The sequence below is a fragment of the Aspergillus welwitschiae genome (assembly GCF_003344945.1).
Source record: "Aspergillus welwitschiae strain CBS 139.54b unplaced genomic scaffold BDQ94scaffold_58, whole genome shotgun sequence".
Classification (NCBI taxonomy): domain Eukaryota; kingdom Fungi; phylum Ascomycota; class Eurotiomycetes; order Eurotiales; family Aspergillaceae; genus Aspergillus; species Aspergillus welwitschiae.
In genome coordinates, this window is record NW_020798752.1 from 15,159 (window position 1) to 28,237 (window position 13,079).

At 50.1% G+C, this 13,079-nt stretch overlaps 6 protein-coding genes across 6 annotated transcripts; 2 read left to right on the top strand and 4 right to left on the bottom strand.

The window, feature by feature from the left end:
* The first annotated feature begins 781 nt into the window (after window positions 1-781).
* On the top strand, window positions 782-1,486 carry BDQ94DRAFT_112657 (uncharacterized protein). The gene is made up of 3 exons (XM_026763598.1): window positions 782-897; window positions 988-1,064; window positions 1,134-1,486. Exons 1-3 carry the CDS (start codon window positions 823-825, stop codon window positions 1,294-1,296), a joined length of 315 nt encoding a protein of 104 aa, XP_026620512.1. The 5' UTR covers window positions 782-822; the 3' UTR covers window positions 1,297-1,486.
* Window positions 1,487-1,512: 26 nt separating this feature from the next.
* On the bottom strand, window positions 1,513-5,319 carry BDQ94DRAFT_184519 (uncharacterized protein). The gene is made up of 3 exons (XM_026774663.1): window positions 4,957-5,319; window positions 4,453-4,899; window positions 1,513-4,398 (listed from the first exon to the last, which is right to left on the bottom strand). Exons 1-3 carry the CDS (start codon window positions 5,255-5,257, stop codon window positions 1,583-1,585), a joined length of 3,564 nt encoding a protein of 1,187 aa, XP_026620513.1. The 5' UTR covers window positions 5,258-5,319; the 3' UTR covers window positions 1,513-1,582.
* A 674-nt stretch (window positions 5,320-5,993) lies between these two features.
* BDQ94DRAFT_184523 (DUF453 domain protein) lies at window positions 5,994-7,259 on the bottom strand. The gene has a single exon (XM_026774664.1). It carries the CDS (start codon window positions 7,249-7,251, stop codon window positions 6,064-6,066), a length of 1,188 nt encoding a protein of 395 aa, XP_026620514.1. The 5' UTR covers window positions 7,252-7,259; the 3' UTR covers window positions 5,994-6,063.
* Window positions 7,260-9,356: 2,097 nt separating this feature from the next.
* BDQ94DRAFT_153778 (uncharacterized protein) lies at window positions 9,357-9,682 on the top strand. The gene has a single exon (XM_026768190.1). It carries the CDS (start codon window positions 9,386-9,388, stop codon window positions 9,575-9,577), a length of 192 nt encoding a protein of 63 aa, XP_026620515.1. The 5' UTR covers window positions 9,357-9,385; the 3' UTR covers window positions 9,578-9,682.
* Window positions 9,683-9,959: 277 nt separating this feature from the next.
* BDQ94DRAFT_184525 (nuclear transport factor 2 family protein) lies at window positions 9,960-10,352 on the bottom strand (the record flags this gene model as incomplete). Its single annotated transcript, XM_026774665.1, has 1 exon — window positions 9,960-10,352. One exon carries the CDS (start codon window positions 10,350-10,352, stop codon window positions 9,960-9,962), a length of 393 nt encoding a protein of 130 aa, XP_026620516.1.
* Window positions 10,353-10,669: 317 nt separating this feature from the next.
* Window positions 10,670-12,056, bottom strand: BDQ94DRAFT_184527 (FAD-dependent oxidoreductase; the record flags this gene model as incomplete). Its single annotated transcript, XM_026774666.1, has 2 exons — window positions 11,423-12,056; window positions 10,670-11,368 (listed from the first exon to the last, which is right to left on the bottom strand). The coding sequence occupies exons 1-2, from the start codon at window positions 12,041-12,043 to the stop codon at window positions 10,670-10,672; spliced, it is 1,320 nt and encodes a 439-aa protein (XP_026620517.1). The 5' UTR covers window positions 12,044-12,056.
* Between the last annotated feature and the right edge of the window lie 1,023 nt (window positions 12,057-13,079).

A 13,079-nucleotide genomic window follows, 5' to 3' on the forward strand; every position in this document is an offset into this window, starting at 1 on the left:
CGTGTAACTAGAAATCTTAATTCCGTGATATCATCGAACTGCCCTACAAACAGAGATATACATTCCCCCGGTTAATGATGACAGTAAGTAACTACCGACCCCAACGGCACACAGCAAGCAGGATGTTTCCCGAGCCTGGAATTGAGTTAGCTCACCGATTTTTTCCCATGCAGGGACTGACAAATGTCTGCCATTGCCAGGAACACAAACATGAGAACTCCAAAGTGGTGGCAGCGCTGATCGTCAAGCTGGGCATATAGTCTATATGAAGATCGTCTACTATCGCACTAGTGCGGCCTGACGCCCGCGTGCACCGATCGCCTCCGGCAATGGCGAAAAATCTTCTCTATCTGAAGAAGATAACATGATAGGAACTGAGACACTGTAAATTGACAATGGCAACTGAACCCTTGTCAAGGTGCAGAGTTACGATGACTATGATGTATGTCCCCAATAATCCCCATATAACGCAAGACATATGGAGTGTACACTCAATCTCAGCCCCAGCTGCCGATCACCTACCCAGATCCACAAAAAAAGTATCAAGCTTCCGGCATCGAGTTCCCCCGACGGCTCCGAGCAATTATCCGGATCGACAAAAGAGACCAAAGCATATCCAAAAATGGATTCAAGCTGGCCGACACTATCGAAGCGGTATGCTTACACGAAGACTAAATCTGCCGCCTCTTCAATAGTACTTAAACCCCCTCCAAGGTCACTCACCGGATGCAATAGAACATTCAATCAAAAAAACAAGCATCTTACATCCATTCAAACCCCGACCATAGTCCAACGCCCCAAAGGAACATAAACAAAAACAAAATGTTCTTCAACAAGTCCCTCCTGGCCACTACTCTGGCCGTTTTCGCCTCCGGCGTTGTCGGCCAGATCATTGATGTATGTTGATATCCACATCCCTCTTTAGCAGGATGAAATTATGATGGACTACAATAGAACAGTGGCTAATATGAGTATCTCACTTAACAGATCGAATACGGAACCAGCGAATACGACGCCCATCAACAGCAGGTTCAATTGCAGGAGCTCACTGAGCTGGATTACCCGTACGGTTTCCAATGACCTCAACCTTTTAGGATTGCAAGCCATTTTTGTACTAATATCTTCGTTTGCAGTGGCACTTACTCTTACTTCTCTACCCCTGATATCTGTGATCTGTACAGCAACACCGAGGATTACCCGGCTCTCTCGAATATTGGTGGTACGGGAGAGATCCCTACGACGTACATTGATGCTGTCTACTGCTATACTCAGGAAGAGGAGGATCCTATTTTGTAGATGAGTTATGCTATGGGTCTTGATCATGGGAATGGGTATTTTGATTGATGAGGGTGTGTACTATGGTGGTTATTGGCTATGATAATACTATATAGATGTTGGATGTGTTTACGTATATTATGGAAGGTTATTGTTTCAGCTATAAGGATTAGTCCGAGTTAGTAACTACTAGGTTCATGTTGGGATTGGTATTTAATACATATATTGAATTAATATGTTTTGTATCACGCTATACGGGAACTTGTCATTATTGCTCGTGTATATCATCGAAAATCATGCAGACAGCCTACTCCCTCTCCTCTGTCGCCCTACCCACATCAATCCCAAATCTTGGGTCATCCCCAGACCACCATCCCAGCCCGAACACAAGGCCAGAGAAATATCCCCTTCTAAGCATTTCCCTATCATTGCACCATTCCGAACCCGCGGGTAATGTATCACTCTTCAGCACGTCCGAGCCCGCGATAAGCGCTCCCGCGCCAGCAATACTGCACGGGTTGAAAGGGAGAACTTCCTTCGTTTGCATAAAATACAATGCGACCAGGGTGGAGACGACCATGGCTGCAAGGAAAGCCTCGAGGATGCGGGTGGATATGGCGCTCTGCGTGAGGCGGGTACGATTTGGGTCAACGATAGTGGCGGGGAAGGTAGTTTGGCTGTCGTTAGTGGTGATTCGTGCATTACCGTTCATTGACTGAGCCATCAACGTGCGGTAGAGATGTTGTGTTGCATTGATGACAGTGGCGTAATGGGAAGGGTCAGTGATATCAGACAAGGAAAGGGTTTTCTGGTCATTGAGCATGGCGGAGAAAAAGGCGTCAAAGGCTTGGTCTTGCTTATTCACGGGCTGGGAAAGGAAGCTGTCGAATTTGAGGGTGGTGGAAATGTTTGTTGTGAAAAGTCGGCTTGTTGAGTCATCCGCGGTCGCAGACTGGATATCTAGACCGGGGAGTGCCAACGAGGTTGTTGCATTGACTTCGTCGATTTGAGGGTTGCAGGTAAATCCGCGGATCTGGGCTGTGGAATTGCCATCAATTACACCGTAGAATCCCATCAGCGCTGGGCAGTCACCGAAATCTATTTCATCTTTGAGGTATTTGAAGGCACCGAATGTAGTGCGCGTTGCGTTGGGATAGTCGGTTGTGATGGTGAAGTCAGTGGAGGTGTCTGCACCCTGACATTTCTTGTCGAGCTGCATGCGGAGGTCGAACATGGGAAAAGAATACCAAGCGGGTTTGATGTAATAAACAATGTCTTGGGGGAGTGCTTCGCAGGTAAGGTTGGCGCGGAGGGCAGGGAGGGTTAAGTTGAGGAGAACCAGACTGTCTGACGTGCTGTTGAACGAGGAGGAATTGGTTTGGACCGTCCCGTCCTTATAGGTGAGGGACGCCTCATTGAGGGTAGGGAGAACGAGCTCGTCATACGTCCAAGCTGGGTACGATAGGTTGGCTCCCACCACAAGGGCTCCTGTGAGGCCGAGGCCGGGGTCGCTGGTGGTGGAGGAAAGAGGGCTGATGGTAGTGTTAAAGGTGTCGGTTCGCGCTATGGAAGCAGAGCGTGTGTACACAATGTCCTGTGTTGAATACAACCCACTGACTGCCACTGTGAGCGCAGGGGCTAGAAGAACGGTAAATCCCGTGGCGCACACAGCCCACTGTTTCCGCTTGATTGCGGTCAAGAATGAGAACAAGGTCAGCTTGGATAGGTGGTTTTCCATAAGGCTGCCCGGTGCTGTCACGCCACCCTGCCGGAGCTCCAGGTATGGCTGGAACACCATAGCAGAGAAATGGATGCAGTCAAAGAATATGCGAACGATGAGGAATATCAGTGCCGGCAAATAGGCCCAGACGTAGTGGATGTAGCCGCCTGAGGTAACAGTTCCGAGTCCATCTTGACGGGCGGATACCTGATAGGATGCCTCTAACCCAGCTATAATGAGAAGGGGGAGCACTGTAGAGATAATCCACCACCATATTGTTACTGAAACTGGTCGCCACCAGGTCAGAGGGCCAGAGCTGGCTCCAGGACGACTCGCTTCGGTTGCCTTCTCGTCTTCCTCGATGCCAAACGTTCTCCAGCCGTCGTTGTCTGTCACGCGGGTGTAGAACCTTCCATCTGCTAGGTTGGTGGCGAGGTTTTGGGTGTTTTTGCAGCCAATAAGCCGCTCAGACACTTTGGGGCTGCGGCTCAGTATGCCTGCTAGCCCTGCAATCGTGCCGGGATCACGCGATGTGCAACGAGTTGGCCTACAGATCCACAGCACTGCAGTCAGAACAGTCAAGACCGCTAAGGTAGCTTCCATTATTCGTACTGAGAGCTCCCTAACAACCACTCTCTGGGTATGGGCTGAGTATGTCCCTGCAAATTTACCGTCTGCAGAAGACAATAAGTACTGCCGTGCTATTTGGGCAGCCATGGCATTGAATGTCGGACGGGAAATCTTTTCCAAAATTGATGCATCCAGCAAGTCAGTCATTGTGTGGGGAGAGGTTAGATTGGCGACAAGGTAGAATGCACTGGGATAGGTGCTGTTCGGGTTCGACAGGTTGTATTGATAGGTTGTAAGGGAATGGGTTGTCGTATCCACATAGTTAAGAGTATCCAAGGTGTTCTCAGCCAACGATAGGGAAGACACAAGTCCTGTCCCTAGCTCGATACCCTCAAACCCTGGGATTGTACTGTTGCTGGAGTTATTATAAGACTGGATGCTAGCCACACTCTGATTGCCGTAGAGCAGCGAGACGGCTCCTTGCGAGATTGTATAGGTAGGACTGCAAACGAGCGCTTGGATTTTGGTGCTGTTCTCAGACCAGTGGGCGGCAGCAAAGATTAGGCGGGTGTCATTGAGACCATCAGCCGTATCTGTATCCGTACATGCGGCGGTAAATACGTCGGCATAGTATCCCCCCACCGAAGAGGAGCTCCTCTGAAAGCTCGTGAACGGGTACTTCGAACAGGAAGGAGTACTAAGAGTAATGTTGAGCTCATCGTATTCGCACATTTGCGTGCTGCAACCGGAAGTCCAATTTGCGACTGTGCCTACGTCGCATTCAAGGTCGGCAGAGAACATGTCGACTGTCCCTGAAATGACTGCATCGGCACCTGTAAAGGTAGTCAGTCTCTTGTCTCAACAGTAGCGGAGCAGCTGAGTCCCACCTAGTTTCTTGTCGGAGGTTGTGAACGGTTGGAAGGCATATCTATCGGTCGATCCTAACGGATATGGCAGGTTCAGCCACCAAGCCCCAGCTACCACCATTGCAGCCGTTCCATCAACCTTGGAGCCATTAAACCCAGCAGCGTCAAAGCTCGCTTGAGTCATTAAAGTGGTTGGAACATCCTTCATGTAAACATTTTGCAGCATGAACAGACCAGTCGAGACCACAGTAATTAGCTTTATGAGCAGTGTTCCCAGAACTGCAAGGACAACAGCCCAAGAGGATTGCTTCAGAGCGCGAAAGAGGATGACCACGTTCCAGTCAGACACGTAATCCAGCAGCAAAGAGTGTGTAGCGGGTTTCGGCTCTTGACTCATGAACTTCCAAGGCATAAGCTGTTTCGTGCGATACTCGACCTGGCCCCAAAATCCAGCGACAATAGTAAGAACTGCGGGATTAGCATACTTCACGTAAAGGGACTCTAGATAAGCAAAGGATGGCTTACCCGCTGTCGGGCCATACGTCCACAGATAGTGATACCGTTCCTCACTCGTGCTCAACCCATTCTTCTGTGTCGATACCGAATAGAGCACCTCAATAACAATGATGAAACATATGAATAGTACGCCGAACACAGCCAGAGACACGGAGCGTAACATCACGGGTGACCACATGTGTCGCTGTGGCGCATAACCAGGAAGCGAGTCGCCATCACTCTGACTAGACACGTCCCTCACACCTGTAGACGGTCGTTTCCCGGGCACACGCGCAAAGGCTTTCGCTTTGGGCAAGATATTGCCCAACATATTTGAGGAAGATAGCCCGTGGACACCAACAGACACCACCGCTTGTCAGTTGTCTTTTGACGATGATTTCACTTCGTCAGAATTATCTGACGTGGGGGCGGTTCGAGCCTCAGGTATAAGTAGGGACGTTTTGGGCAAGGGATTGCCGCAGCGGCACAGCCCACCGTCAATCCCTGCATAGCCTGATCCTTTTGCGTCCTTGAGACGCTGGCGGCAGACACTGGCGGCAAGGCTGTGATGACGGTTATTGTTGATGGTGTCCAGGGTGGGTTATCCAATACTGGAGAACTGATTCATCCAAAGTGGGTCAGGGTGGTCGTAGCATTATCCAGATGATTCAGAGAGTGCTGTGTACTCTCTCGTAGCAATAGCTTTCTCTCAAGCTTTCCCTACCATGGGACCCTTGGGAATCAGTGCTGAGACGAGGCTTGTCCCTGCCGCCGGCTCCACTTGGGCCGGTCACTTCATGCCAACTAAGCAAGGGACTGTCCAACCAGCAGCTGACTTGGTGCGGGGGTTATCGAAAAGGGCAAAGCACGAGGCTGGAACTTTGAAACACATGGAGAATGATAGGGATGTCGCTAAGAAACCTGTTGGTCAGGTATTTTTCCGGCAGAAAGCTGGTAATTAGACCTGGGAAGGGAATATCGTAAGCACGGCCACCTGCCCATAGGTATCTAACAGGTTGTACTCCGTAGATTAATGGCCAGTACTAGCCAGGGTTAGTATTCTGTCCGCTAGAGATATATGTGAAAGCCCAAGTAATCGCCTTCTAATACTTAGTGGTCACTAATAATGCCCCCCAATCAGCCCTTCCAAAAGATCCTCCCCTCAAACAATCTCCTTGCCGTGCGAAACACCGTTGCGAACCTCAATGTCCCCTCGTCATCAAATGTCGCTCCGACGAGCAGATTCCCGCTCGCATGTCCCAGCGTAATACCCGCCTCATCCACGCGCTTTTCGCCGACCACCTGCGATACCGTACTGCCTGACACTCGCGCCGCAGACGCTACAGCTAATGCCACTGTAATCGGCACCGCCTTATGCGGCTGGCCAACCGATAGAGCTCGCACAAGCAAGTCCACCTTTTCCTTCGTCTGCTTCTGCTCCACCGCGCGTGTATCCGTCCCTGGCTGCGACACTAGACATATTTTAGGCACACTACCGGGCACGGTTTCCCTGGTATCAGCCAACCCCATCTTCACTCCCGCCTGCCGACGGATAGAATCCAACCGATCAAGCAGACCCGGATGCACTGTAATCTCTTCCGGTGTCAAGTTCCCCTCAACTTCCAAATCCTCCGCACGCACAAACACACACGGATTCGCCACATCAATACAAGTAGCCTCCACCCCATCAAACACATCCCTCACCTGTCCTGTAGGAAGCAATTTGCCCGTCCTTGATCCCGCTGGATCCACAAAATCCAACTGTACAGGTGCCGCTGTTCCTGAAACCCCATCTATCGCAAATTCCCCCGACGCAGCAGCCTCTCCATCCACCACGGGAAAACTCGAATGAACGATCTTCCCGGTGTTGGTGTTGTGAATGCGCACGGATGCAGATGTCAATCCAGGCAGTACTAATCCAGAGTCGACGGCGAATGGACCAACGGCACTGATCATATTCCCGCAGTTGCTGGAGTAGTCTACATCGGGGGTTTTCACGCCCAGAGACACGAAGGTGTAATCAATGTCTGCGCCGGGGTGGGTGGGCTTACCCACTACGCAGATTTTGGAAAGGCTGGAGATGCCTCCGCCTAGACCGTCAAGTTGTCGGCCGTAGGGGTCGGGGCTGCCGATGACACCCCGGAAAATGGGGTCCCATTTGGCCTTGTCTGCGGGGAGGTCGTCTTGCTTGAAGAAGATGGCGCGGGAGGTACCGCCTCGGTAGTAGGCTGCTGGGAGGTGATGTTGCTTTTTGGTGCTGAGGGAGCGGGACCCTGATGGCAGGGTATGGCGAAGTGGACGCAGCATGATGCGTTGAATTGGCATATTTCTAAACGGAGATGCGGTGGAATCATGGCGGAATGAAGATGATGAATGGGTCGGAAGTGCTCCGATGGCGGTCGGAAGGAACCGATCCGCATTTTGGGTCGGCGTGGTTCCATGCAACCGAGAAAGCAGATGCTTCCGTATCCTTATTTATGGGAGGTTGCTGGATTCTATCCGGGTTTTAGAGAATCATATTGATGGCTGCAACATGCATAATGGAATGATGAGCTGTATCCTTCAATAAAGCCAACGTGTAACCGTATAATGAATTAAACCTCGAACTGGTTGTTGTCGCGTAGACTGTCACTTTTAAAATATTGGGGGACACCAATTACCCCATTTTATACTGGGTACTCATGATGGCAATAGCCCATATTAATAGCCATATGATTGGTTTTGGTTATAGCACCTTTGAATGCGCTCCTCCGACCACTCCGATCATTGCAAACCCGCCACGCCTCACTTTCAAGCGACGCAGCAAGTCCTGTGCGCGGAAATGAGATTCAATTGCTCTTACATCATTTATCATACTAATATCTCAGCTAACTACTATTGGTTTTGCCCTTATACAACATAGCTTCAAGGACGACAATCCAGCAGAGTCATTCAACAGGTTTAAGGCCATCGAAGACCTTTCGTGACCAGAATATGTTACAGATACGGTAGGGCTGAATTTACACTTTCTTTTTTCTTCCACTGGTTTCAAGGTACAGGTCTCATCACACATCAGACCATGTACAACTACTAGTAGTGGATCCAATAGTATGCAGCCGCCATGCATTATTAGGAACGCCTCCTCCGGCTAGATCCGTCCCGACTCCGCAGTCCAACGTGGACTACCCTGCTTCTTCCGGGATATCTGGAGGGATTAAACTTTGTTGTTTATATCTACTTCCACGAATCAACCCAAGATATCAAACGACGAAGAGACGAAGGGGAAGCTATGTGTTAGGGCTCTCAAATTCGCAATGCAAATGAGAACAATGCCTCTACTAACTAACTAGTTACTAAGGAAGCTAACAGGGCTAGGAAACTACGTTGCTTTTCCAGCCGACCGAGAGCTTAGCCCATTGTTGCACAGAGGGTCTAACTATCAGGAATAAGCAGACTCGATCGGCGAATCATCTTCCGAAAAAGGCTCTAGGCCTGATCAAAACTTGATCAAGCCCGACTACATCCGTATTGCGTCTCAGGTGCACCAGAGACTCAGAGGCGAAGTATTTCTTGACCTCAACGCCGTACAGCGCCACTGACGCAGAATAATCACAGTTTCATTGTCTATCTCTGGTATTGACGGAACCCTCTGTGTATGGAGTTATCACTAAGATTGCTCTGTGATTCGATCGTTCCAGATAGATCGTACTCTAGTGAAGCGGTCCTGCGTTCGTCTATCTATTCAATTGGGCAGCAATGCAACTCCACACGAGAAAAAGTTCTTCCAAGGTAAAGCAATAGTTGGATCCGATGTTACTTTCCCATAATCATATGAGCATTGCCAAGATGGTATAGGCAGGGTTGCCCGAGGAGAAAAGCAGACACTGTGACCAAGAACCGTAAGTCCTGATCCAATTGCAACCAAATCCCTAATCCACTACGACATCACAGTGATACAACACACTACTAGTTCGAGAAGTTATGTGATGTGATGCAGATAACTATTGCCTTGCTAGAGCACAGTCTCATCACAGAAAGGTAAAGAACCTTACAAATAATAGTGATGACTATCCATATCCTGTCGCCAGCTGACGTCCTGAACTTATATAAACCCTCGCCGCCCACCAGAACTTCCCTCGAAGCACCCAGCACAATCAAGCCTTCTCAAACCAATCTTCTAAAAGATCCTAACCTCCAACATCTCAACTTGTTCTCAACCGAACAAAACCAAGTCCACACTTCCATAATGCGCTTCACCGCTCTCATCGCAGCCACCATGGCTCTGGCCGGCTCTGCCGCAGCACAGTGCCACGCTGGCAGCACTGCCAACTGCAAGCCTGGCTTCGACTACTGCGCCTCGACCCTGAAAAATTGAGGTAACACCCTGCGCCTGGATTGACCAAGCGGTCCAGAAATGTAATGAAAACTAACTACATCGTCCACATCCATAGGTGACGCTGACTCGGCCATCCGAGACGCAATGAGAGCTGCGGACTACTCCAACTTCAGGCTCAATGCTCCCAGAACTTGGGACAACATCCTCTTCCATTGCAATGATAACTACACGCTGAAGGTAGTGAAGCAGTGCTCCGGAGCTTATTGTGTGGACGGTGGTACGAACAAGAATGATTACTGCGCCAAGGAGGGCAGTGCTGCAGGTTTTTGGTTCTAATTTCTTTCACCCTGATCGTTGTGGTGAGTGATCGAATGGGATGTGTGGTGGGATTTATTGTTTGCTATATATGGGGGTTATGGGATGTGTCAGTCAGTATTCAGACAGGAGGGGCTGAAAGGGCATTTAAAGAGGGGGAGGGAGGGGATGAAGTTATATCATGTCCGTTCGTTCATTTCGTTTCTTGCACTAGGAATGAAGGCGGTAGCTACATTCTCTTGGTGCTTTAAAGTCTGTAGTAGCTAGTCTGCAGCATGCTGAGTAAATTCTCCACTTGCCTTTCTGCAACTTTAGGTATCGCTCATGAGCAATACTTGGATTTTCTAATCTTTGAGAGAAACCCGGGGGAATGATATCCCACACCACCACTAACAAGAAAAACCTACTTCAACGGACTCCCCCCACCCATCCAAACCACCACCTTCTCAATCCTCCCCTCCTCATCCACATCAAAGAAATTACAATTATGCATATCATTCTCCGTCCCGTCCTTCAGCTTCCCAATATACCGCTGCTGCGTGGCAACTTTACCCGCCTTCTCATCCACAACCATGCTCAGAACACGGTGTTCTATTGAGCTAGACCGGGCGACAAAATCAGCCAGCATGGTGTGGATAGCGTCCCGGCCCGTGAAGGTCGTGTTGGCTGCTGTGACTATGGTGAACGTAGCGGTGGGGGCGAGGAGCGAGATGGTGGTGGGGAGGTCGGACGCGTCGATGGAGGTGAAGTAGGTTGTAATTGTTTTTGTTAAGGTGGTGTGTGTATTTGTGGCCATTTTGGGAGGAGTAGGTTGTGGTGAGGAGATGTATTTACGTTTGAAGTGGGATGTTGTGCGGTGAGGAGAATGAGGGGTTGATGAAGAATGAACTAAGGAGAATAATCCCGAGGAGGAGAATAGGTGGGGTACGGTTTGTATTAGGTTACATTAATGACTCGATCGTGGTGTCTGCGGGGCAGTGATCGACGGGCATGTATTGCCGAGCTTTGTGTGGGTTGGATTAAAGTATTTGGTTTGACTATGTCTATGTACTATCTAGTAATTGCTGGTGATAATGATGATGTAGGCAGAAATTATGTGTGCAAGAGCGAGTATCAACCCTGGCCAATCATCGCCAGCATACGCGCTGTTCCATCCTCCGCAAACATCATGTCCTCCATGTCCATCGAGTCTAGAATATGCGCTCGTCCGCGGGCACGCATGTCCGCTTCATAAGCAGTAATGGCGCGCTCTACTGCTACTGCGTCTTCACCTTCCTGGTAAGTGTTACTCTGCTTTTTTTGCACCTCTTCCATGAGCGAGTCGAACAATACCAACGCGTCGTACATGGCAATGTTGACACCGTCGCCATTCGGTGTCGCCAGGTGCGCTGCATCTCCTAGCAGCGTGACTCCAGGGACTCGTGTCCAGTTCGGACTTCCGTCGAGGTAAATCTCTGGGTCAAGTCGGTGCAGTGGCCACGGACGCCAGGGCCCTTCTGCTGCTTCGACGAACGCTCGGAGGTGCGGCGCCCACTCAGCGTAGTGCTGTAACACTGCAGCGCGCGCTTTCTCGGGCTTGGTTATGTCGGCTTCGCCTCCAGGCCTGGTAAATGTAGATGGTACTTCAAGACCCATATAGACGCGGTAGGAGCGGTCGGACATCTGTTGTATGCAGAGGGTGCAGCCCCGGGTTGAGGCGAGAGAGTTACCAGCGCCTACCATTTCGTGTGCTGCTGCGTACTGCGGGTTGCCGGGTGAGATGCGACCTTCAATGAACATTCTTCCAGAGTATTGTGGCTCTGCGGGGGTTATCTAGGAGAATAATTCAGTAAGAGCGATGATGATAATGAACGGATGGCTACTTACCAGTTGTCGGACCTTGCTCCAGGCACCGTCAGCGCCAACCACGAGTCTGAAACCGCTTTCTGCTGAACCATCGGTAAAGCGTAGTGTGCAGTCTGCAACATGCCCATAGCCAACCTTGCTGGTCCGTTCAATCCCCTGAAGTGCTTTAGCCCACCGGATGCGATGTGCTGGTAACGAATTCAGAAGTAGTTGTCGCAGCTGCAGGCGGTCGATTTCAGGGGCATCGCGGCCTTCGCCAAATGTCTTGCGAAGATTACCACGGAAGTCTTGCACCGTCAATGTCGTGGCGTCTCGCCGCGCAAGCTTCTCAAACTCTTCGATTAGGCCTGCGCGCCGCAAGGCTTCTTGGCCTGTTTCTCCGTGGAGGTCGAGTGTGCCACCTTGGAATTTAAGCGCATTTTCCGCTGAGATATCGCGCTCGAATATGACATAGTCAATGCCGGCTGTTTCAAGGAGGCGTGCGAATGTAAGTCCACATGGGCCACCACCGACAATTGCTATCGGTGCGGGCTTTCTCATGGTGGCGATAGTGCGGACCGCAGTGGAATAACGTAGGTTCAGGGTACTGAGCGGGGAGAAGGTCTTTGGTATGCTTATTGCATGTGAGAAAATTCGAGACATTGCGAGAAGTATGGTCGGTCATTTGCTTCGACCATGACTGACAAACGGCAGAGTGAGACTTTTATAGAGAGACCTTCGGGTGGTAGTAAAACCCGAGGATGGCCAACAGCGGGTGGCAGATCTCGGGCGTTACAAAGTCCCGAGTCCAGATCATTGCCCACCCAACTTATATTGCGTTCCGGGAAATTGACACTGTGAGTAATCAGGGTATTTATTTAATGCACAGAGGCATGTATACCATCACCTGCGCCTGATGTCTTTCCGAGTAGCAGGGTACTTGGAAGCCAGAGTACGAAAACCGCTTCGGCCAAGTTGCACCATAGAGTTGACAGACTTCAACCCCGAGATAGCAGCAAACTATAGAAGCCTTACACTTGGAGTAGTTAATTGACAGAAATTTGCATTAGTATTCAAACGTCTCTACAATAGTAGGGGTGCCACCTATTCGACGTCTAGGAGGAACGGACATTATTTCTAAGCCTTCACAGGTCTCAGTGGAAGCTACTAAGATGCAGGGTCCGATCTATAAAGCCACAAGAACTACGATAGTCTAGCGGCCTGAACAGTAGTACACTAAAGAATGAGAGCAGCCGTCAATAACTGACACATGGCACTTACACTGGCTAGGCCATGGTATGCTAATATCCGCCCAGGGATCCAGCCCAGGCAGGCGCTCAGGAACAGATTCCTAGTTTCCTTATATAATCGATACTATAATTAGCTACGGCAAACTTAATGCTCTATTTCTTCAGTCGAGGGTCAATCAAGGCCATGTACTATGTACTCGTCGGCCGAGATAGCATCAGGTATCTCGCCGATCGCGTGCTAGCGGGGTAAACTGCCAGTAGTCGAATCCTTCACGGTTATCGGGAAGCTGTCATCCCAGTCCATCCCCTCTCGATTAATTACCAGTTAGTCAACAAGGATGTTTTGTGATGAGTCACGTCCAGATGTAGCTGCTGATAAGGCACCTAGACGCGATGCTGCCTGATAAGCTCGGCTTATCTGCTCCATCTCTCTGATTCTTTTCATCCCA